The following is a 23,543-nucleotide window of genomic DNA, read 5'->3' as shown; positions in this document are numbered from 1 at the left end:
CCGGCGCAGCAGACCGCACGCAGTAGGCGGGCGGGAACGTGAAGTCTCCGCAGTGCCTGATGGGCTTGCTCCGAGGAGGCTAGCTGTGGCTGCTGAAGGGTTCCTCGTTGAGCTGCCGTGGTCTCCGCCGCCTCATGGCGGCGATCGGCGTCCACCTGGGCTGCACATCGGCCTGTGTGGCTGTCTACAAGGTGAGACTGGGAAGCTGGCTCCGGGTTTCGTGGCGGCCACACTGTTCTCCGGGCTCCGTGGCACCGGCCCGGGAACCTCGCGTAGGAGCGAGTAGAGATGTTGCGGCTGGTCCTTTACAGCCAAGCCTGCTTTATGGAAGGTGGATGCAGGAGGGATCTCGGGCACTCCGGAATTCCTTCCTGGAAGCTCGGGGCTGCTGTCTCTTTGAGGCGTTCCAGGGACCGGAAGGCCATGGGATACCCAGAGGAGGGGACCTCAAGCCTGCAGGAGGCCGTGGCCATAGGATGACCAAAAGGGCTGAGACGATGTCAGGGCCCTAGGATGTCTGGAGGAGTCCCCGGGGCGGAGGGAAATCGTTCTTACAAAGATTCCTAAAACAAGCCTGAATGTCAGGATCCCCGGGATGCCTGAGAAGTCTTAGTGACAACTGACTGCAGATTCCTCGGGGTCACCGTGACGTCACGGACTCGGGATTCCCAGAGATGGGAGGTCTTTGGAATTTCTGGGCCACCAGAAGCGATGTGGAACTGCAGCCTAGAGAAGGGTACCTAGTTAAGAAGACACTGCTGCACACACTTGATGAATCGGGATCTGAGAACTTGACAAGGAGCTGTGACATCTTTCTCCTGAATAACGAGGCAGAAGGAACAATGACAAGGAATTTACCCATTTCTAGCTCTGGGTTATGTGATTTATAAGTAAAGTCTCAAGGGATTACTGCATTTATAGGAAAGTAGGGGGGAAATATGTATTTGTGGAAGAGTTATGTGTAAGAATGCTTGCTAGTTATCGTGTATAGAATGTTTATGTTTGATTCAGTTTACTGTGCAGAACTAAACAGAAAAAGAAATGCAAGGAGTAGAAGCCTTGAAACTAATAGTGGCAGTTAAGATTTCGATAAGGTTTTTTTTTCTCTCCACATAGATGCCAAAGTAACCTGCTGTCAGGTGTTCTCAGTTAAGTGGGATAGAAGAAAGAGACCCTCCAGTATGTGATAAGGCTTTGTGAGCAGCAGGGTGGACCAGTCTCTATGGACTGAAACACCACCACCATCACCCGTAGCCTTGCAGAAACGTTTTTATTGATTATTATACAAAAGCCTTTTAGCAAATCAATTTCAGAATATCAAAAGCTTATCTGCTCTAGAAGTTGTCTGAGGAACCATTACCTAAGCAATTTTCATTCATTGCAAGAATTCTTGGTTTCCCAGGAATGTCTTGTGACTGAGGTCATACAAAGGCTCTGAAATTTCCAAAGGAAGAGCAACCTCACAAATCTCAGATAACAATCACTGATTATTTACAAAAGATTACTTCAAAGCCTAAATGGCTATCATTTGAACTAAATACCAAGTCCAAAGACTCTTCTAAAATTCTGCTACAACCTGAAGGTATGTTCAATGAGATTGTGCATTCCAGTGTAAAAGAACTAACCTTTATGTGTCTTTTTTAGGATGGCAGGGCTGATGTGGTTGCAAATGATGCAGGGGATAGAGTCACACCAGCCATCGTTGCTTACTCGGAAAATGAACAGGTACTCTCTATTGCCCCCATTTTTGTACTTGAAAATAATGAAAAATCACATGCCTTATAGTTAAAATGCTGCTCTTTTTCAGGTGGTTGGACTGGCAGCAAAACAAAGTAGAATAAGAAATATGTCAAGCACAGTAGTAAAAGTAAAGCAGATCCTTGGCAGAAGGTATGATGTAAAGTACTTCTTAAGATGTGGTAACCAAGAAATACGTTTGTAAAGTTCTAGGCAAAATGAAAGTAGAAACACTACCATTATTGATGATAGTCTTTTAGGAAGTATTCCTGTGTGTTTGCTCAGAAATTTGATACTTGCTAGCAGGTCTGGTAGTATTAATGAGTGCCAATGTTGGTTTACTTTGGGTCATTTGTGTCATTCACAAGTAGTACTTTAGGAATATATATATATATATATATATGTATATATATATACATATACACACACACACACACACACATATATATATATAGATATAGATATAGATATATTGAATGAACTTGAATAGTTTTGTTGGAATTTGAAGATGTCTCTGCATGGTGATTGAGTTTTGCAAAATCTCTTAGAATTGGTCATAATTTATGTAGTTGTTATTGATTTTTCTCCTTGGGGGGCCTTTGTGACTTTCTGGGAACAACTTTGCCAGTTGACTCACAAATGTAATCTTTGGAGAAACAGCTTAATGAATATCTTAAGAAGCAGGTCAGTCATCTGTTGTGACTTTAATTACAAGATTATAGAGGCTTGATCCCCCAGACTTCTGTCTCCTCAAATTATAGATTATCATAATTAGGGCCTTTTCATTTTCTCTGGAATAGTAGGACTTGACAGTGTTTTAAGAGCTTTCACATGTATGATTCCATTGAATCCTCCCAACATCCCCATAAAAATTGGCCTGGTGGATACTATCCTCTGCTGTTCATAGATGAGGAAGTCAAGCCACATGGAATTTTTGACTTTTCCCAATTAAAGAGGTGAATTAGATATTAGATGAGCCTATAGGTCAGGACTCCTAATCCTCAGAGCCACTTTGTCTGATCTACTTTATTTAATTTGAATGTAAAGATTAGACATTTCCTTGTATTGATTGTAAAGTTTAGTGATTGTTAGTTAAATTTAATATTTCATTTACATAGCATGCTTATTTTACTAGCCCTTGCCTGTTTAGTACAGTAAACTTGTTATCACAATATTTAGGACCGAATTTAGATTTTTGTGTTCATGATGATTATACTCTCATATCCTTTAGCTTTAGTAGTTATTTCTAAGTGTATTAAAATGTACTGCTAAGCATATTAAAAATAAATTTGTATCAAATGTTTTTGAATCATAATGGAGAGTTGTGATAGATCTTGAAGCCAGAGTTATTGAGGAGCTAGTAATTTCTTTAATAACCCTCCTCCCTTTAGAGATAACTGTAGTTTATGTGAAAGAAAACAAAGACAACTAGTATATTATTAGATTTACCATTTCCCCATTGGTACCATCATTCAATACTATAGCTAAGTATCACACTTAGACACTAATGTTGATCCAGTCATAACAGAAAACATTACCAAAACTTCCCTGGAAACCAGTGATGTTTTGATTTGTTTCCTTTTTTGCTGCCATGACTGTCATTTATCATATTATGTACTTTGTATTAGCAAACCAGCTTAAGCTCACTTTTCTGGCCTTGAAAGTTAAATCCATTTAGCTTGAATGCAGTAATGAGTCAAGTGGGTAACACATAAACACACTACAATAAATAAACCAAAGTTAGTAAAAGCCGAGTACTGTTTGGACATACCACTAGACCACAGCCCTGCTAGTACTTTTTAATACTCTATTTATTTTCCTCCTTGGCCTAGCTACTTAACTAGACCATGGTCATTTTTATAAGATGTGGTTATATCAGGTCTCAGCTTTGGATACATTTAGTTGTTGTAGAAGAACCAGTCCTTTGTTACCAAGCAACAAAGCCCAAAGTCCAATAGTTCCCATGAATTGATGAACTCCCGAAGCCTTGGCTATATGCCTCTGTGACTTACACACAGGTAGCACTACTTACCTTGCTGCCAGAATGATCCTCACACCTTCCCTATAACTCTCATTCCCCTGTGGCCTTCCAGCCAGAAGTGTGGTCCTCAGACCTGGTTTCTCAGCAATTAGCCCTGAGAGGAAAGAACCGGTTGGCCTCTGGAAATATGCTGAGAGCAGACAGAACTTCCCCACGCCTTCAAAATTGTACTCTGCTACCCAGGAGCTTGCTTCAGTAGCCTTCCTTCCCAGCCCAATATGGCCACCACCAATAGCAGTGCGGGCATCCGTTGGTCCAGACAGGAGACACGAACTCTTCTCTCCATACTAGGTGAGGCAGAGTACATCCAACGCCTCCAAACTATGCATCATAATGCAGATGTGTATCAGGCTGTGTCTAAGCGGATGCAGCAGGAAGGCTTCCGCCGCACCGAACGCCAGTGCCGCTCCAAGTTTAAAGTTCTGAAGGCATTGTATTTAAAGGCCTATGTTGCCCATGCCACAAGTATGGGGGACCCACCACACTGTCCATTTTATGATACATTGGATCAGCTTCTTCGAAATCAGATAGTGACTGACCCAGACAACTTAATGGAGGCTGCTGCTTGGGCCAAGCACTGTGATGAGAATGTAGTGGCCTCTGACACCCCAGGGGAAGAGGAAACCAGCATGTGGAAAGTGAAAAGGATTCAGTCTGCTGGTCATCAGCATATTTTGCAAACAGTTAAGGAATCAGATGAGGATTGTCAGCTGAGAATCAGTGACCGGATTCGAGAAGCCAGTGACCTTAAGGACTCCTGGGATGACTCCTCCCCCGGTGCAGGTAACTGCCAAGCATGAAAGGGACTGGGGCTTAGAGTCACTTGGTCCCAAATAGTGTTAAAAATTTGGACAGCACCCTCTTGACTATAATTGAGACTGATTTCTGTCTCGTTGAACCCCCTTCTTCTACTACTCCAGGAATTTGCAGTGACCTTATGTCAAACTCCTCCCATGTAAAGCATACTAGTTTGGTCATTACTTGTGCATGCCGGGCAAGTGCTCCAACACTGAATGGTGTCCAGCTTTGGTCATTATTTGTAATGGGTACTTAGGAGTACATGGGGGAAAGAATGGGTTGGAGAGCCACATGGAAAGGGTCTTAGAGAACTCACAGGGTCAGTTTTATAGATGATTAAAGAAGCCAAAATATCCACGTTACAGAATAATTTCCTTTTTTTTCCCTTGTGGAAAGAGACTTTCCCAAGCACTACCCTACTTCAACTCTGTTGCTGGCTACAAGCATTCCCTTAGCAGGAATGTCCTCTTTGCAACCCTGTGGCTTTGTTTTTCAGGGTGCTCTCAAGGGACCCCCAGCTACAGCAGCTCCCACCACCTTTTCAGAGGTGCAGTTGCTCCCTGTCAGAGCAGCCCCATGTCCAGACTGGGTGTATCGAGGGAATCCAGTCCCTGCACCAACACCAGCCGAAACCCTCTTGGGGCAGCTTCCACACCACAGCCTCCAGGTCCCTCTTCCAGACTTGCTTTTCTCTCTGGTGGGGACAGACCTCTGAACAGTGAGCCCCCTCCACGGTGGGCAAGGCGAAGAAGGTGCTCAGTGGCCAGGACCATTGCCGCCGAGTTGGCAGAAAACAGGAGGTTGGCACAAGAGCTCTCCAAGAGAGAGGAAGAGAGGTTGGACAGGCTAATCGCTATTGGTGAGGAGGCCAGTGCCCAGCAAGACACTGCTAACGAGCTGCGCAGGGATGCTGCCGTCGCCGTCAGACGCCTAGCGACAGCAGTAGAAGAAGCAACTGCTGCTTTCCAGCTAGGGCTTGAGAAGTTGCTTCAGAGATTGATTTCAAATACCCAAAGCTAGGAACTGGTCGAACGGCTATGTTTCTCATACTGGCACAAGTCTTTTTCTAACAAGTACCTTCTGGAACCCTGGCTCTTTTCTGTGTCTTCAGAAAAAAAGGTAGACGAACTGTTAATATACAGAACAGTAGTGAGTTCCTTTTCCCTTAGATTCTCCACTAATGGAAAGGCAATTGAGGAATGGAAGGGTGGCCTGGTAGAAACCAGAAGGAATGAATCGATAGCTAGCTTGTCCTGGCTTCCTCGCCAGTGTGAGGTAATCTTTACCTCGACAGTAGTCTCCTCATCTGTGGAGGGGATCAGTAGTCTGCCCTGCCCTGCCCTGCCCTGCCTACCTCACAGAGTTGTTGTGAGGATCAAGTGGCTTATAGCTGTGAAAGGGTTCCAGTTATTAACGCATTTGCCCTTGGCTAAGGTGAGGCTGGGGTAAGCACATTCATTTACAGCATACAGAAGTGTAGTGGTGTCCCAGGACCTCATTGCTTGAATCTGTATCAGTTTAATTTGTCTGCCTCTTAGATTGAGATCTTAAGTTCTTGAACCTTCCTGTGGTCACTAGACTAGGCCCTATTGTATTTGTCTTTGTCGCTTACATTTTCATGGCTGAGTCTCTGACATACCCACTAGCAATCACTTATCTTAGTCAAACCAGTGTCCCCTCCTTCATGTTACTGGTTTCCTGGTCTCGTAGAGGTGGGGATCTAATTGAGCACTGTGGGAGGTAAATGTTTCGTATTGGCACACTTTGATATGGTAAAATAGTGACTGTTTTGTAAAGTAAAAAGTGTAAGTAAATTCTTTGCATTTCATATTATTTGAGCCCCTTTAGTTGCATAAGTTGCATGTTTACATTTGTGGTTGCCATGGTAACAACCTGGACCTTGTCCATCTCCAATCTGTTTGTGGCTGATTGCATTTGTCTCTATTAGCTGGCGTTGGGTTTGGGCCCTGACATGTTATTGAGGGCAACTGTTTTGTTTTTCTAAGTGATATAAACAAAGAGTTCATAGGGCTAATGGGTGTGGTGGAAGGCAGCAGCTCTGTTTGCCCTTTAGTTTTGAGAGGTGATAAAGGCTGCTCCCCAGAGAGAGCTCTCTAAGCTCAGCCCTCACCCAGGCCTACATCCCTGAAGGGAGGTGGTGATGATAATTACCTGCAGTGTTACTGACCTTCACTCAACTTGTTCTTAGTGAGTGGGTTTTGTAGTACTTTACAAAACACAGTAAGAATCTTGGGGTTTAAGTGCCCTCCTGCAAGTTGGAAACTTGGGAGAAAATGAGCAGGTATGTTGAGAGGTTTGGTGGGGATAGGGGTGTTGCAGTCAGGTGCTTACTTGGAAGCTGGAAATGTAAATTTGTAAAGAAAAGGACAAAACAATGGTAGGACCTCCCAGGAACCATGGATAGGTGGCAAGGAGCAAGCTGCTGTAAGATTGAGCACTGGCTACATGAGTAGTATGTGTTGTGGAATACACTGGAATCTAGTTAGAACTCCCATACTCCAGTCCTGTCACAGTTGTTTTCATTGTGTGAACCACTTAACCCTTTTTGTGCCTCACTTTTTTAAAAAAAAAAATCTCTTTAAGTTGAGGAATTTCTACTAGATAATCTTTATAGTAAATTTCAGTTCTAGAATGGGTAAAAATGAAGGTGAGCTATTTATAATGTGTTCAGTCAGCAGTAAATATTGTTTGCAATTGTATTGAAGGACACCTGCTATGGTATTGATGTTTCTTGTGCAGATGGAAGTTCTGAGTGTCATACTGAACATCCGTAGATGCCTTCCTTTCATTGAAGTGGATATAGAAGTGTACATCTCTTATTTTGGACCATGATGTGGAAAGGTGCATATCTGTTTTAACCAGATAAGGCTAATACTGATAGATAATAAGTTTTCTGAGGAAAAATAAACCCAAAAAACAGAGAAGTACTTTAAGGAGACAGACCTGTGCCCTATTACTCTAATGATGACAGTATGTAGATGGGCATCTGTGTGATATGAAAGAATGCTAAGGAACAGAAGTGGAGTTAAATTTGAGGTATCTTGAAACCCCTAATGGGCAGAGTAACCAAAACAAGGGAATAAAACTCACAGTCCTGAGGAGTTAACAAGAAAACATGCAGAATACTAAAGGAGACCGTGCAATAGTAGAGACCATGTACAAGAAAGAGGCCTGAGCTGCGGTCTACCCATTACCTCCTCCAACAAGCCTTTCACCACTCTGTAACTCAGGTTCTTCATCTGACGAGGGAACTACCAATTGTCCGTCCTACCTACCTCACAGGGGTGTTGTGAGGGTCCAGCGCACAGATGAATGTACATTTAGATGTATAGGCACTGGAATGTAACAGGAGTACGGAAGGAGACTCCATGGCACCTGAGTGCTAATGTTGGCAAACCCAGCGTCCCTGATAACTGTAAGAGAGAGATACTTGAGAAAGTGGACATGGCATTGCAGGAAAAATGTTGTGATATAGGATCAACACTTCCTGAGGGCCACATTGTGAATGAGGTGCTGTTTATGGCAGCTTCCCATCACCTTTGGTTTTCTGTTACATAACTTAATCCTGCTGTGAACAAATAAAGTTTTGACTTGTGTGGAGTTGTAGGTCTGTCCACTATTTCTGATGATAACTCCTTTGTCACCTCCATCCTGATTTCTGAGTCTAGCCATGAGTCTCTAGTGTCATTATGTGTTGCCCCCCCTCCCATGCTACATGTGCATCCTGTCCTCAGATGAAAGGGGCCCTCTTTGCATGCCAGTTGGAGATGAATTTCTATAAAATACCCTTCATTGAAAATGACCTTATGCTATTGGTTAATATCTTAAACTCTATACAGTAGATATCCCTGGCCAACTTGAATTCTGTTCCAAATATATAATTATGGAGAACTTAGAACCCTCACTTAAAATATCTGGAATGAGGGCCACATGGTTAAGAAAGCAAGAGGGCCAGGCAGTTTCATGGGAAAAAAAATACTAAATCCTACACTGTAGATCTGGTTGTTGGCCAATTAGATCATTAGCTGTGACATGGGGCAAGCTTACCTGTGGCCAGTACTAATTATTTCTCAACTAATTTTTTGGAAATAGAAAAGTAAGATGAACCCACATGTGAGTCCTGAGTTCTAGACCAAATTAGCCGATTTTTTTTTTTTAAGCTTTTGTTAAATTTTAAGTGGAAGTTCTTACTAGTGACGTGGGCGCCATATGTAAGGAGTAAGGTTTTTTCTGCCCGCTGCCGGTCTTGTCCCACTGCCACGCCAGCCCCAAATAACACACAGAGACTCTGTATTTGATATAATTCTGTTACTAGTTTCTTATCATCTAGCTCTGTCTTAATTATTAACCCATTCCTATTAATCTATGTATTTCCACGTGGTCTCATCTTACCGAGAGCCGGTGTCCTGCTCTCTCCAGACTCTCCATCCTGACTCCTCCTTACTACCTCTTTCCTCCTTGTCTCCTAGTCCCTCCTATCTTCCTTTCCTATTGGCCAGCAGTGCTTTTATTCATTAACCAGTATGAAAAACATATATACATAATGGCATCTCCCATCATAAATCCTTTTTTGTCCCCTCAGATGGCAGGGCTTAAGGTTTCCAAATGACCCCTGGCCCGCTGTTGGCTCCTATTAAGCTTTCAATATTGTGTATGGAGAATAGCCACAGCTCCTTAGAAGACTGCTAAGAAGGTGCAGACCATTGTTCAGCTTCACATGAAACTGACCGAAGGATCAGAGTTTCCATCTGTCTTTGAGGAACAGAATTAGTAGTCATTTACAATGTTGCTGGAAGGCTGCTGAATGAAGTCCTGGTCTTGTCCCCATTAGCCTGTAAATAACCACCCCTGTCTGAACATAAAATAATACACCAAACCTGTCCCATGTTGTATTATGAGGCCTAAATGGGTGGTAAGTTTGAAAATAGTGTTAACTGCATACATTAGTATTAACATCTTAGTGACATACCTATTTTTGCATTTCATAGATGCAGCTATTTGGTATTTTATGTGGGGTGTCAACATATATCTATTGGTACAACTTTTCATATATAGCATCTATACACACACACACACACACACATATATACACACACACACACACACACACACACTGTTGCTCAATATTTTGGTTTTGGGTGTTAATTTTCATGTATAGAAACCAACAAATGAGGGGTTAGGTCTTTACCCTTAGGCCTTATCTTCTCTTGTCCTTTGTTTTTCACTGGTTGGGTCTTCAGGATCATAGGTGTGAAAGTCTAGGGTATAAGATCATCAATCACATTCAGACTCATTCAAAAATATATGGCAAGATCAGACAAGAAAGTCAGTTACTGGGGGCTGGAGATAGGACCCTATGGTTAAGAGTTCTGGTTGCTCTTCCAGAGGACCTGGGTTCAATTCCCAACACCCACATGGCAGCTCACAACTGTCTGTAACTGCAGTTCCAAGGGACCTGACACCCATAGCAAAATACCAATGCATATAAATAAAATAAAAAAATAAAAAAAATTACTTCCAAATGCAAAGAATAACCATTGTAAATCATTAAATTCAAGATTCTGTTATTGAATAGTTTAATAATTTTGTTGATGTATTTTTTTGATCTATTCAGTGATGTGAGAATTACAGTCTTCTTTAAGCCTTATGAAGCTACAATATTAATTTTTTAATGCTGAGGTATCTATCTCTTTATGAACAGCCCTGCTGACCTACAAGCTCAGAAATACATCTCAGAAAGTAAATGTTCAGTGAGTATGGTTCTTTTATTCTTTCCCCCTTACTCAAAGTAATTAATTGCAAAAGATCATGATGTACAATGTTACTGAAATTCACTTAAAGTTTTTATCCAAATTAGTCTATATTTGGCATAATTGTAATTTTTTAGGTCATTGAGAAAAACGGGAAATTGCGATATGAAATAGATACTGGAGAAGAAACAAAACTTGTTAATCCAGAAGATGTTGCCAGACTGATATTCAGTAAAATGAAAGGTACTGCACAAAATTTAACTGTTAACTTATTTTATTTTGCAATTTCTTATAAAAAAAATATATATGTATATATATATATATAAATAATTTATTTACATGTGTATATATGTGCCTGAGATTATAGGTATCCTCTGAAGCTGGAATTAGAAGCTACTTGATGTGGGTGCTGGGAATTGAACTTAGGATCTCTTTGAAAACAATACATGTTCTTAACCACTTAGTGACCTCTGCAGTTCCTGTTAACTTTCAGTGATCCCTTAACCATAAAAGAGTTGGGGTGGTGATTCCCAATGCTGAGGAATTGGAGACACATGCATGCATGCATGGGACTTGCTGGCTGGCCATCCTACTTGAAGAGTTCTAGGCAAGTTAAAGCCATCTTCGTGTGCATGTGCTTGACAGCGCACATGCACGTGCGTGCGCGCGCACACACACACACACGCACACACACACACCAGCAAACAAAAAGATTTGAAAGGGAAAACAGTGACTCCACAAATTAGCAGTTAAATCTAAATTAGATTTTGTTTGCCTACCAATTGGCTCTGGTCTTAACCTTCCCTGTATGGACAGGATGAGTATCTCATATCTGGAATGCTTGGGACCAGAGGTATATAAAATTTCAGAGATTTTCAAATTTGGGGATATTTACCTAGAATCTGCCAGTTATGAATCCCTAATCCAAAATTCTGGCCTCCGAACTTTGCAAAATTAAAAACTTGTTGAATGTTGCTTTGGAGCACTGCAGATTCCAGCCCTCTCAGTTGTAATATAAAAGGATTGAGCCAGAGTAACAATTTCAGAACTTCCAGGTAGGCAGTGCTCTGTGGCACTTTGTAGAACAATTTGGGAAATTCTGGTATAGATTCCTTACAAGGCTCAGTTCAGCTTTGCAGTTGTTAAAAATCTTGTGAGAAGCCTGGTTGTGGTGGCCTTTAATCCCAGCCCTTAGGAGGCAGAGACACATGAATTTCTGAGTTTGAAACCAGCCTTTTGTACAGAGTGAGTTCCGGGACAGCCAGGGCTATACAGAGAAAAAAATAAATAAATAAAAAAACAAACAAACAAACAAGCAAACAAACAAGTGAAATCAAGTGGGAGGCAAAGCAGTCCTTTAATGTCCTGAGCTCATGGAAGGGTGGGGGGGGGGGTCTTCACATTAACCTCTTTGAAACTGGTTCCTGGACCCAATCTAGTTAAGATTTCGGAATAAGACTGAAGAGCCAGGGTCTTAGGAAAATACATGGTTCTGTGTCCATACACCATCATTAAGACCACAAGAAATTCAGCCTGACTTGGGAGCCACAGGCGGGAAGTGGACAGGTTGGTTAGAATTGGTACCTGTTTAGTGAAGAAATCTTTGGCTTCAGTTAGGAAACTATGGAAAATTTCCTCACTCAACATGTCTCATGATGTGTTTGTGTTTGCTTTTAAATGTATAGAAACAGCACATTCTGTCCTGGGCTCAGATGCAAACGATGTAGTTATTACCGTCCCATTTGATTTTGAAGAAAAGCAAAAATCTGCTCTGGGGTAAGTGTAACTGTCTTAACTTGGGGAGTTAAAAGAAATACAAATTGCACTCAGTAATAAAATATAAAGTTACATTTGGGAATAGCTTAGGCAGTACAGTGGCATTTGTTAAGTATTTCATGGTAATGCCATTAATACTTCTTTTTATGAAGCACCAAGAGAATTCAGTATTAGATGCTATGTGCCCTCATAGCTGTTTTGATTGGGAACTGTTTATGAATCACTTTGCCTGTTTCATGTTTATATGAACAATACATAAGAATGTTGTTTAAAAAAAAAAAGGATGATTATTGAATAAAAGGGGCACAGTAAAGAAACCAAACTAGCTGCTTCGTGGGATAAGTTTATTCCAAACTGCCAAGGCTGTCTCTCAGGGAAAGGGGTGGGACAGGATGGTTGGGGAAATTGGAGGGGGGGGGGTAAAGGTACCAGGGCTTTAAAGGACCTAGTGCCTGGGAGGAGGGGAACCTGTAAGCTGGGGCAGAAGACTCTGGAGTGTGTAACAGGTATTAGTGAGTGGAGACTGAAGTTTAGAAGCTGGCATAGATGTGGATATGCTAATAGGCGCCACAGATGTGTGTTAATGGAAGAGCTAGAGGTGAGGACTGTACTTCATTTTAGCAGGCAGGGGGTGCTGACTTTTGTCTGAACACCAGATTTTGGGAAAGGGGATATTTTGAGGCCAGACAATTATTATTTATCTTAGATCTTAACATCTAAACAACAACAAAACAAGTTGGATTTGGTCCTCATAGGTGTCATGAGATGCAATTCATGTTTTGGCAAGCAGAGAAATTTACTTTGGGGCTCAGAGTAAAGGAATTGGGACATTCCGTGATGTTTTAGACATTTTTATCACTTCTAAAATTTGCAATCATGGGGATTCATTGGCTTTCTTCATTCAGTCAAAAATTACTGATTTCTTTTACCTCCTAAGGTACATTGTATTCTGGTAGAGTACACAGAGATGAGTGGGGTGTGGCTCTAACCTCAGAATTAACTCTTAATTATGCAATGTTGTCCTTCCTTCAAAGGGGAATGTTGTGAACTGTTTGGAGGCAAAGTACCCATTCTAGACTTTCAGAGCCCAGAGACTCCAAGAAGTGAACACCTTTTTTTAAACATAGAGATATTTGAGAACTGTCTTTTTCCATTTCTTTCTCTTTTCTGTGTATATCTGCATATGTGTAGTGCATATGTGTTTGCTGGTATCTCTGAAGGCCAGAGGTACCAATTAGGTGTCTTCTTCAGCCACTTTCCACCCATCTGTTGAGACAGAGTCTCTCATTGAACCTGGCACTCATCTATATGCCTGAGCAGCCTGGTTATCAAGCTCCAAGGACCCTGTCCTGTCCCCTGACACAGTTGTACACACGTGTGAGCTCACACACAACCTGCTCCAGCACTGTGGTCACAGACACATGTCACCATGCTTGTGTTTTTGTGGGTGCTGGGGATTCAAACCAAGATCCTCATGCCTGTATAGCAGGTCTGTTTACTGACTGAGCCACCCCCTAGCCATGACTGTTTTATTTTTTCTTATTCAATATAAGTGCAAACTATTTTGTCAAGAAAACAAGCTCTGAGCAGTATATTTTTAAACAGAAAGTGAATTCCAGTCCTTTCTTTTTCAATGCTCTACGTCTTGTACTGTCTTCTGAAGTATCATTTGCTAGTGCAGCAGAGCAGAGCTACAAGGACAGGGCTCAGCATGTGATAGATATTCATTGAGAGCAAATTATTCCTAGAGAAGCAGCTGGAGCCGCTGGATTTAACGTGTTGCGACTAATACACGAGCCATCTGCAGCTCTTCTTGCTTATGGAATTGGACAAGACTGCCCTACTGGGAAGAGGTAAACACCCTATCTGGAGTTTTCAATGTGATTGTAGCAGTTATGTCCATCAGCTTGGTGTTGACCTTTACAGAGGAAAGACATGTGAAACTCACCTCACTAGTTCTGAGTAGCTGAGAAGGAAATGCAGAGAAAGCAGGGAAGCAGAAGCTGAGAGTCCTCTTGTCACCCTCATTTTGTTGTAGAAATTGGGTAATTATAGACTGATCCAGTTTCAAATTGACACTAGAGCGCTATCCATCTTACCACACTTACAGTTTCTGTGCAGTGTTAACCTTTCCAAAGTGTTGGATCCTATTCGAATTTCTCATGGTTAGAGAAACTAATGTGTTTAAATCACTAGGAAATGATTTTGAGGTAAACCAGATTAATGTAAAAATATTATAAATTATGAATTCTGATATACCAGAAATAGGGAGTTGGCCTCTAGTGTCCTTGTGATGTGGATCTGTGAACTATGCCATATAGTAACTTGCATAATAGTAACAGGATTCCTGTACTCGATTCTATTCAGATTCATAATAATCACAAACCCTTGTTTGATTTACTTTGAAAAGTTAGTGTTTAGAAGTCTAGTCCCTCAGAAAAAAATAGTTTCTACAGTGTGGCTGACTGAAAGGATCGTTGATTTGGTTTCAGAAGAGTGTGTTCAAGGCTGACTTCAGCACTGGTGACTAGAGACAGCTGATGGCACATGCCAGCTGTAAATGTTCACCTTGTAATATAAACAGATTCGAACTTGTGACGTCAGAAGTACAGCCTGGCTTTAAAATGTTGTGGGTCTCTGGCAAGTTATCTTTTTTTTTTTTTTTCCTTGAAGCAATGTTTTGGTATTTAAGCTTGGAGGAACATCCTTATCCCTCAGTGTCATGGAAGTCAACAGTGGGATGTATCGGGTTCTTTCAACAAGCAGCAGTGATGACATAGGGGGTGCACATTTCACAGAAACCTTAGCACAGTATCTGGCTTCGGAGTTCCAGAGGTGAGTACCCAGTTCACTGTGATTGAGGCTTCTCTTCGGGGGCTTGGTTTGGTTTTTCCCTACTTTAAACCTTTCTTTCCTTTCTCTTTTTAAGATTTATTTATGTGGCTGTAGAGGTGACTCAGCCTCTTGTATAATAGTCTGGTTGATGGCTGAGCCATCTCTTCAGTCCCAGCACCTTGAGCTGTCAGTGTCAGCAGCTGGCTCACACCATACACAGTGATTGTGTGGTGATTGTAAAGGTGAGACGCGTAGTCTCCAGCTGATTGTCGAATCTGCTATAGACTCTTACATCAAAGTACACTTTATCATGGCTACTTAATACAGCCATTCAAAATAGTATTAAAATGGGTTATTTTTTCCTGAAGAAACCCAGTCCGCTTAGAAAAGTTTAACAGCATTAGAAGCCACATTATTAGAATTTGATTAACTCGTTATTGCTGTAATGTTATTTAGATTTTAGTGGCATTAAATTATAAATGACCCAAAACCTTTAAACTTCCAATGTTACATCTTTAGATTGTTCAAACATGATGTGAGAAGAAATGCCCGAGCCATGATGAAATTGATGAACAGTGCTGAAGTGGCCAAACATTCTTTGTCAACCTTGGGAAGTGCCAATTGCTTCGTAGATTCATTGTATGAAGGTCAAGATTTTGATTGCAATGTGTCCAGGTAAAACTGGGAGTGGGGGCTTCTCATGTGTGTGATTTTCCACACAGTTTTTCTTTCTTTTCATAGTTGTTTGTAGTGAGGGAACTTCATTGTGCAGATTTGGGACTTTTTTATCAAACTAAATAGTTGTCACACTGTGAATCCAAAGACCTTGCTCTGTAATTATTGTTGAAGATTGACATCTGTCTTGTACTTGTTGGTTTGGCTAGGCTAGCTGCCCAGTGAGTTCTCAGGAGAGTATTCACATTGCACATTTAGCAATAACTCTAGTTAGCCTGTTGCAATTTCCCAGCAATCTGACAACACACTACTGTGAAGCACAGCTAGAATTACCCAGCTTCCTGAGTTGTGTTTTTAGGATTCTCTTGACTGGCTTTGGGCACCTTCTCCATTGTTGTCTCCTAAGCAAGGCACTTACCTTCTGTTGGCTTTTCTGAAAATCCTGCCCATGATGTTTAAACTAAAGTCATGTGCAGAGGGAAACATTAAAAAATACTGTTCTTGGGGAGCCTGTGTGGATAGTGGCTAGCTCTTTGGCACTGCCCAAAGGACAGAAAATGTGTTAAAGTGCATTGAGTCTTTTGAGGTGGAGAATCTTCACATTGTTTCTATTTCCAGAATGCCTTAGTGCCAAGTCTGTTCAGATACTCAGTGTGTGCTTGCTTATTCATACCCATGGACAAAATAAATGAAATTGTCATTTTTCATTACGGAATTTCTCAAAGATTCCAACTATGAAGTACATTTAGTTTTTTTAGGTAAGAAAATTTAAATCATTTACCTACATTTAAAGAATTAAATGTAGGTCATTGAGATGGCTCAGCAGGTAAAGGTGCTTGATGACCTGAGTTAGATCCCTGAAACCCACATTATCCTCTATCTTTACATAGGCACCATGCACACACATACAAATAAATGAATGTAAAACAAATTAAATACAGGGCTGAGTGGTTAAGAGCACTGAATGCCTTCCGGGGACTCAGGTTCAATTCCCAGTACCCACATGGCAGCTCACAACTGTCTGTAATTCCAATTCCATGTCAAAACACCAATGCATATAAAAAAATTAATAATAATAATAAATACATGGGGATTAAAGAAGTGAACCACCACTCTTGGAGTTGTAGAACTTGTCATGCATTTAATGGAGATTACTAAAGTTTTGTTGTTATTCATTAATAAAATGTGGTGATTTAATAAAAAAACAGTTTACTATGAAATGGGACAGTACAGTTCTCATGGAGGGAATCTTCTGGATAATTACATACAACTTTCTAGTTAGGGAATTTTCTCGACAACTATTAGTACAGACAATATTCTTCTAACGTGACCTCAGGCTATAACAGGAAGTAACTAGGAATAATTGTTAAAACTTAGTTGTGTGAAAAATACAAAATGGTCCAGGTCTGGATTTACTATGGACATGCCACATATTTGTGCATCTTCTTAGTTATTTATTTGGACGCTTATGGGTCAGCCATGATGGCTCTCCCTTTGGATATTAAATATTGTCAGACGTGTATACCCACCCACACACACTACACATAGGGTATACCCACACCCACACACTACACATAACACGCGTGCACACATACACACCCCACACGCACCTACACACACCAACACACACACACACACTTTTTAGTAGCCTGTAAAGCTACTCTTAGGAGATTGGAGTTCTTTTGCTGAGAATCACACTGCACTAAGCCTTTGCTCTGCCCTCTCTCTGTTCCCATGTTCACATCTGCACGGACAGAGCAAGGTTTGAGCTTCTTTGCTCTCCACTTTTCAACAAATGTATAGAAGCAGTTCGAGAACTCCTACGTCAGAGTGGATTCACAGCAGATGATATTAACAAGGTAACGCTCTATCCTTCCTTATCTGTTTTAGGGGCAATTTCAGATTTAAAACTTAGAAAATAAAGTTGTAGAAAAATTCTTGTTTTATAACTTTTGTTAATTAATTATGATCTGGTGAACTTACATGTTGATGTGTATCTTGCCTCCTCACACCGAAAAAAAACCTTCCAATATATATTTATTTATATGTGAGACAGATAGCTACTGAAGTGTGTCTGTGCACCAGGCCCCAGTTTGATAGGTTGAGACACTCAAGTCCAGAAATGAAGTGGCTTCTTGAAGATCTTGAGGTTATTGAGGAATAGAAGCAAGATTTAACCCAGTATCATTCCTGGACTGGGGGATGACTTGCAAGAACATAGACAACTCCTGGGCAGCTGTGTCATGGGAAAGCCCAGCAGCATGGATGACAGACAACTCTGCCTCCCTTGCAGGGAGCCCCACCACACTGCCTGCTGTCCCCAGCAACTGTTACTCTATAAGCTAGCGGTGGGCCTTGTGGGTCTGGATCCTTCTGAGTTTAGGAAGTTTCCTTAGCTTCCTGAGGTAGGTTTTTTTGTTGTTGGCACCTTTGGGAGGGGGGTTGTTTGTGTTTGTTTGTTTTGCTTTTTCCAGACAGGGTTTCCTCTGTATAGCTTTGAAGCCTGTCTTGGAACTTGCCCTGTAGGCTAGACTCGAACTCACAGACTTCCACCTGCCTCTGCCTCCCGAGTGCTGGGAATAATGGCAGACAGTGCATTACCACCGCCCAGCAGCTCCCTGTGTTTTTGGCCTCCTTCTGGGGCACTGCTTCAATTCAGGGGAAGAACTGCATGATTGCAGCTTCATAGTCTGCACCTCACTTTCTCATAAGAGTGGCAGTACTTCACATGGAAGTACTAGTGTAACTCATTCTTCACACGGAAGTACTAGTGTAACTCATACTTCACACAGAAGTAACTCATGCTTCATATGGAAGTACTAGTGTAACTCATACTTCACACAGAAGTAACTCATGTTTCATATGGAAGTACTAGCGTAACTCATTCTTCATACAGAAGTACTAGTGTAACTCATTCTGAAGGTTCTGGGAACAGTAACTGGAATGGCATGGTGAGTCAGAAGCATACTGTGGGTGATCAGTTAGGGTTCTGTTACTTAGTTGCCATTACAGTTCAGCTCTGAATTGCTTGAGTTGAGGTAGAATGGTTTCAAGCCTTAGACTGTTGCTATATGCACACAGGTCTTGAGAACTGAATACCCTGTGTCTGTCTTCTGCTGCCCTTATTGCAGTAAGAGCTCCACTCTCCATGCTTTTCTTAGCAAACATCATGGTTTGCCCAGGTTACATGTGTGTAGCAGACAGTGGCTGTAGCTCTGTGCTCAAGGCTGTTCCCCTGGCTTCACACAAGACATAGGTTAAAGAAGCAGCCATGTGCAGTTCCCACTCAGTGGAAGTGTAGAATAAGATGAACATTTGAGAACATCCGCTTCCTCCAGTGCTTCTGCTTGGTCGGGGTATGACAGTACTGTGAGGTTCCTAGACACGCCCTCTTTAGGGAAAGGACATTGGTGATTGGGCTTTATAGGCATTAAAACATTTAATCCACAAAGGCACTAACAGACAGGCACTATCTATATTTTCAGGTGTTTTTATTTTACAAAACACAGAAAACTAGTAAGAACAGATAATTAGCACCATGTATAGGATAGTGCGTTCAGTAATTCTGGTACTTGGGAGAGTGGGAGCAGGAGAACTAGTTCAAGGTTATCCTTGAATGCATATAGAGAGTTCACAATGAGCCTGGGCTACATGAAACCATCTGTACTCCTTAGCCCCACCCCAAGGGCAGCCTTCCCTCACCCCCTGAAGACAGTTAACGGTGTTACTGTACAGAAGGTAATTTGCAAATTACAAGTATAAGTTGGCAGAAGAAGTATCATTTCTCAGACTTGGTACCTAAGTAACTTACTTATACTAAAACCCACTCTTTTCATCCTAAAATGAAAGATAAAAGCCATATTTTCCAGATTTTTTTTGGGGGGATTGTTAACAGTTAAGTAATATAACCTTTTATTGAATATGAGACTTTTTAAAGACATTCTACATTTCTGTTCTGTGAGTATTTATTAGGATCATAAATGTTAGGAAAATATTTCCTTCCTAAAGGCACACCTACTTTTTAAAAAGCCTGGTATTTCTCATACCCTTGTTTGAATATTGGCCTGGTACCCCTTGTCTCTTACCATATGTTCAAGAGCATAATGTTTTAACTAACTAGTTCTGACTGCCCTTTTCTGTCACATCCAACTTTAAGTGCATCCATTAAAAGATTATTAAAGAAGTAGCTATGCATGGGTAATTTTCCCAAGCCCTGTGTTTGATCAGCATCCTGCTTGTCCAGAGTCTCAGGTGCTGATTAGATGAATGAAGGAGAAACCCAGGGCTTTACAAAGGAGTACTTTTACATTAAGCTCTCCAGAGGTGAGATTTAGTCAGATAGCATACCAAAGCTTAGAATATAGTTTCATACAAACATAAAACATCTTTTTTCTCAAGGTCCTTGTTACTTTTCCATAGTAGAGGGGGAAAAAAGTCTACAGTAAATTTCTCTTATGGAGACATTAGTAATATAGATTACAAAACTGACATAGATGTCATAACATGTCTTATAATAAAGTATTAGGATAGGCTGGGCGGTGGTGGCACACATCTTTAATCCCAGCACTTGGGAGGCAGAGGCAGGTGGATCTCTGTGAGTTCGAGGCCAGCCTGGTCTACAGAGTAAGCACTAGGAGAGGCTCCAAAGCTACACAAAGAAACTGTCTCAAAACCCACCCCAACCCCCAAACCAAAAAAGTGTTTGGATAATACAGACTGTTAATTCTTCCTGTTGAGTTGACTTCATAATTAAACTTTGTAGCATATTAATCATAAGCTCATGTACTTATTTTATAGTGTGATCCATATTCTAAATTTGTTGAGAGCAAAGGATAGGTTAGGTTAATTCATTCTATGTTAGGTAACATAATATGTCAAACAAGGTCTTATGTGTCATAGGTGTCTTACTGGCTTATGTTATTTCACATATTTTAGGTTGTGCTGTGTGGTGGATCTTCAAGAATACCAAGGTTGCAGCAGCTGATTAAAGATCTCTTCCCAGCTGTGGAGCTTCTCAACTCGATCCCCCCAGATGAGGTTATTCCTATTGGTGCAGCCATAGAAGCTGGGATTCTTGTTGGGAAAGAGAGCGCTTCAGTGGATGACTCTCTCATGATAGAGTGTTCAGCCAAGGATATTTTAGTTAAGGTAACTAGAGATGAGTCAGTCTTATGAGAGTGCTCAGTCAAGGCTATTTTAGTTAAGGTGTGCTTACTTTTCTATGCATTTCCATAGAGTTACTATAAATTAATTGCTGTAAGTTTTCATTTATATTGTAATGTGTAATGAGCACAATAAAGACTTTAAATTTAGACTAGTAATTATATCTTTATAGGTTCTTTATGTTGTTTCACTTAATGTCTATGGAACATGTTAATTTCCTAAGAAAATGAAAGTATAATTTTTAAACACCAGATTTTAGCATATGTAGAAAAAAGTTTTGTGTCCCTATATAATTAAACAAAGGGAGGTGGAATTGGATGTTGTACTTGTGGTTTTTCTGTCTACTTTCTAGATTGTCAGCATGGCCAATCTGTTTCCTTTCCAGCAGGAGTAATGGGCAATTTTCTGTTGTAAAGATAAAAGCCAGAATGTTCATCTTGTTTTCCTGCTTCTTAGGGGGTTGACGAATCAGGTGCCAACAGATTCACAGTACTGTTTCCATCTGGGACTCCTCTGCCAGCCCGAAGACAGCACACCCTACAAGCCCCTGGCAGTATATCTTCCGTTTGCCTTGAACTCTATGAGTCTGAGGGGAAGAGCTCTGCTAAAGAGGAGACCAAGTTTGCACAGGTAAAGAGACAAAATTAGACACTACAACTTTGTCACAGGCGAGTATTTATAGCTTTTCCTTCTAAAGTCAGTTCAGTTAGCATCTACATTAATACAAAATATATGGAGTCTGCTAATATTCACCTTATTCATTGTTTGAAAATGAGAAGTGGTCTTTCATTTAATAGTTTTATGAAAAAATAAGAATGAAATCTTTTTGTGATTAAACTGCTTGCGTTTGCTCTTGACCAGTCTTAGAAACTGGGTAACTGGAAAGGGAGGATAAAGCTGTTGCCAGGTGCTGTATGAGGTAATGTTCAAACAGAACCACCGTGACTCAAGTTATACTCTGACCTCCACACGCATATCAACGCTTGAGCATGCACATGCAAATACATAAATCTGTTCTCACCTCCTTTTCCAAATGCGTCATAGGATGGGTTATTAAACTTGGTCTTGACAACATCTGGGAAGGCAATGCAGAACTCCTAATTTGCTTTATTTTGGAATATCCATCTTTAGGAACTAAGAAGTTTTCATGATGCCTCTTACTGACAAATGTAACTCCAAAATTCTGTATATTTCTTTTAAATGGGTAGCATTGCAAGTATACAAAGAAGACTTACTCTCCCCACCCCCAAGTAGTCTTTGTTTTTGAGGATAGTGCTTCTTAGCAACAATCATATTAGTGGGATGTGACAATAAAAAGAGGGGCAAATATGTCTTACATATCCTCCCTCTGAAGGAGATATTTGTACTTAACAAGGCTTAGTTCCCTAATCTCTGAGTGCTCTTTAAATGGTGGGATAGTTGAAAATTGCCTCACTTTGAAACGTTTGTTCTGATTAAAAACTAAACTTTGATCCTTTACAGTAAAAATACCCAATTATCTTTGTTTTTGTTTTGTTTTTGCATGAACAGGTTGTGCTTCAGGATTTAGCTAAAAAGGAAAACGGATTACGTGATATATTAGCTGTTCTTACTATGAAAAGGTACAAAATTAAATGCTTTCAATATTATGAAGACTCTGGAGCTTGGTTCCATTACTATTAGACTAACTTACAATTCTAGTCGAAATGCTGCAGCAACTTTCCTAGTGGATTACATTTCCACTGTGAGATCTAATATTTTAGAAAGAAGTGTATACCAACTAATTAGCATTGTGGGTCTTCTATGGACCCTTCTTACTGCTGTGGAAAAGCTAGTCTAGGAAATTTGTTACTAATTAATTTCAGCTGTTGCCATTTCTTTACTGCCCGGCAGTCTTACCACTGTTTATTCAAGTAAATCTTTCCCTTTTCATTTTAGGAACAATATAGTCTGTAAAAAGTAGTTAGAAAGAATACTGAACTCATTAGGATGGGCTTACCCTGACCTGTCTTGAGCTTGTATAAAGTTTTAAGCTTTTAACATCTATTTTCAGAAAATATAGCTATGGCTCAGAGGTCTAGAAGGAAATTTAAGAGCCTCCTAGAAACAGCATATGCTAAATTTAAAGACACTGAACTTATGTTTAATCTTTATCTTGATAAACTTTCTTTGAAAATTTCAAAGTCCTCAGTGACTTTTTGTTTGTATAAATTAAGCTTATGAAATGTAATTTATTTTTTGTTTCTTTAGAGATGGATCTTTACAAGTGACATGCACAGACCAAGAGACTGGAAAATGTGAAGCCATCACTGTTGAGGTTGCATCGTAACTGTTTTAGATAAACCAAGAATTTTTTAGAACTATAATATCAACATTATTTGGTTTTGTGTATAAGTGATGTTTATAATAAAATGTTTTTTCAATGAATGGTATAAGCTATGTTTCTATTAAAATACAATTCATTAGTAAATACTGGAGTCTGTTTTCTTTTTCATATAAGATTAACTATTATTAATGGAAAATAGGGACTTGTACATGAAGCTGTCGGATCCCCTGGAATAGTTGTAGACAGTTGTGAGCTGCCGTGTAGGTGCTGGGAATTGAACCCAGGTAAGCTGCCATATAGATGCTGGGAATTGAACCCAGGTAATTTGGAAGCGCAGCCAGGGCTCCTAATCACTGATCCATCTCTCCAGCCCCCTTAGTTAGGGTTTCTATTGCTGTGATGAAACACCATGACCAAAAAAACTTAGCGAGGAAAGGGTTCA

The 23,543-nt window shown here is 40.6% G+C and overlaps 2 protein-coding genes across 3 annotated transcripts; both read left to right on the top strand.

Annotated features, from left to right (window-relative positions):
• Positions 1-72: 72 nt before the first annotated feature.
• On the top strand, positions 73-23,245 carry Hspa14 (heat shock protein family A (Hsp70) member 14). 2 transcript variants are annotated; one of them, XM_051205790.1, is made up of 14 exons: positions 73-191; positions 1,645-1,725; positions 1,808-1,890; positions 10,299-10,347; positions 10,485-10,590; positions 12,033-12,123; positions 13,872-13,976; positions 14,797-14,958; positions 15,478-15,633; positions 17,390-17,492; positions 20,569-20,781; positions 21,253-21,426; positions 22,327-22,397; positions 23,026-23,245. In XM_051205790.1, exons 1-14 carry the CDS (start codon positions 135-137, stop codon positions 23,102-23,104), a joined length of 1,530 nt encoding a protein of 509 aa, XP_051061747.1. In that variant the 5' UTR covers positions 73-134; the 3' UTR covers positions 23,105-23,245. The 2 variants fall into 2 exon arrangements, with proteins under 2 accessions (XP_051061747.1, XP_051061748.1); XM_051205791.1 differs by lacking the exon at positions 1,808-1,890.
• Positions 4,952-5,676, top strand: Msantd7 (Myb/SANT DNA binding domain containing 7). Its single transcript, XM_051205793.1, has one exon. The coding sequence runs from the start codon at positions 5,153-5,155 to the stop codon at positions 5,594-5,596; it is 444 nt and encodes a 147-aa protein (XP_051061750.1). The 5' UTR covers positions 4,952-5,152; the 3' UTR covers positions 5,597-5,676.
• Positions 23,246-23,543: the final 298 nt, after the last annotated feature.

Source organism: Phodopus roborovskii, unplaced genomic scaffold, assembly GCF_943737965.1.
Source record: "Phodopus roborovskii unplaced genomic scaffold, PHOROB, whole genome shotgun sequence".
Lineage (NCBI taxonomy): Eukaryota > Metazoa > Chordata > Mammalia > Rodentia > Cricetidae > Phodopus > Phodopus roborovskii.
This window is presented reverse-complemented; position numbering and strand designations above follow the sequence as displayed.

What these genes read in the sequence shown, in the direction of transcription:
- Hspa14 (XM_051205790.1), top strand. Translation starts at nt 135, where the DNA reads ATGGCGGCGATCGGCGTCCACCTGGGCTGCACATCGGCCTGTGTGGCT. An exon ending in TCTCAGAAAGTAAATGTTCA is followed by an intron (nt 10,348 to 10,484) that starts GTGAGTATGGTT and finishes GTAATTTTTTAG; the next exon opens with GTCATTGAGAAAAACGGGAA. An exon ending in CTGGCTTCGGAGTTCCAGAG is followed by an intron (nt 14,959 to 15,477) that starts GTGAGTACCCAG and finishes TTACATCTTTAG; the next exon opens with ATTGTTCAAACATGATGTGA.
- Msantd7 (XM_051205793.1), top strand. Translation starts at nt 5,153, where the DNA reads ATGTCCAGACTGGGTGTATCGAGGGAATCCAGTCCCTGCACCAACACC.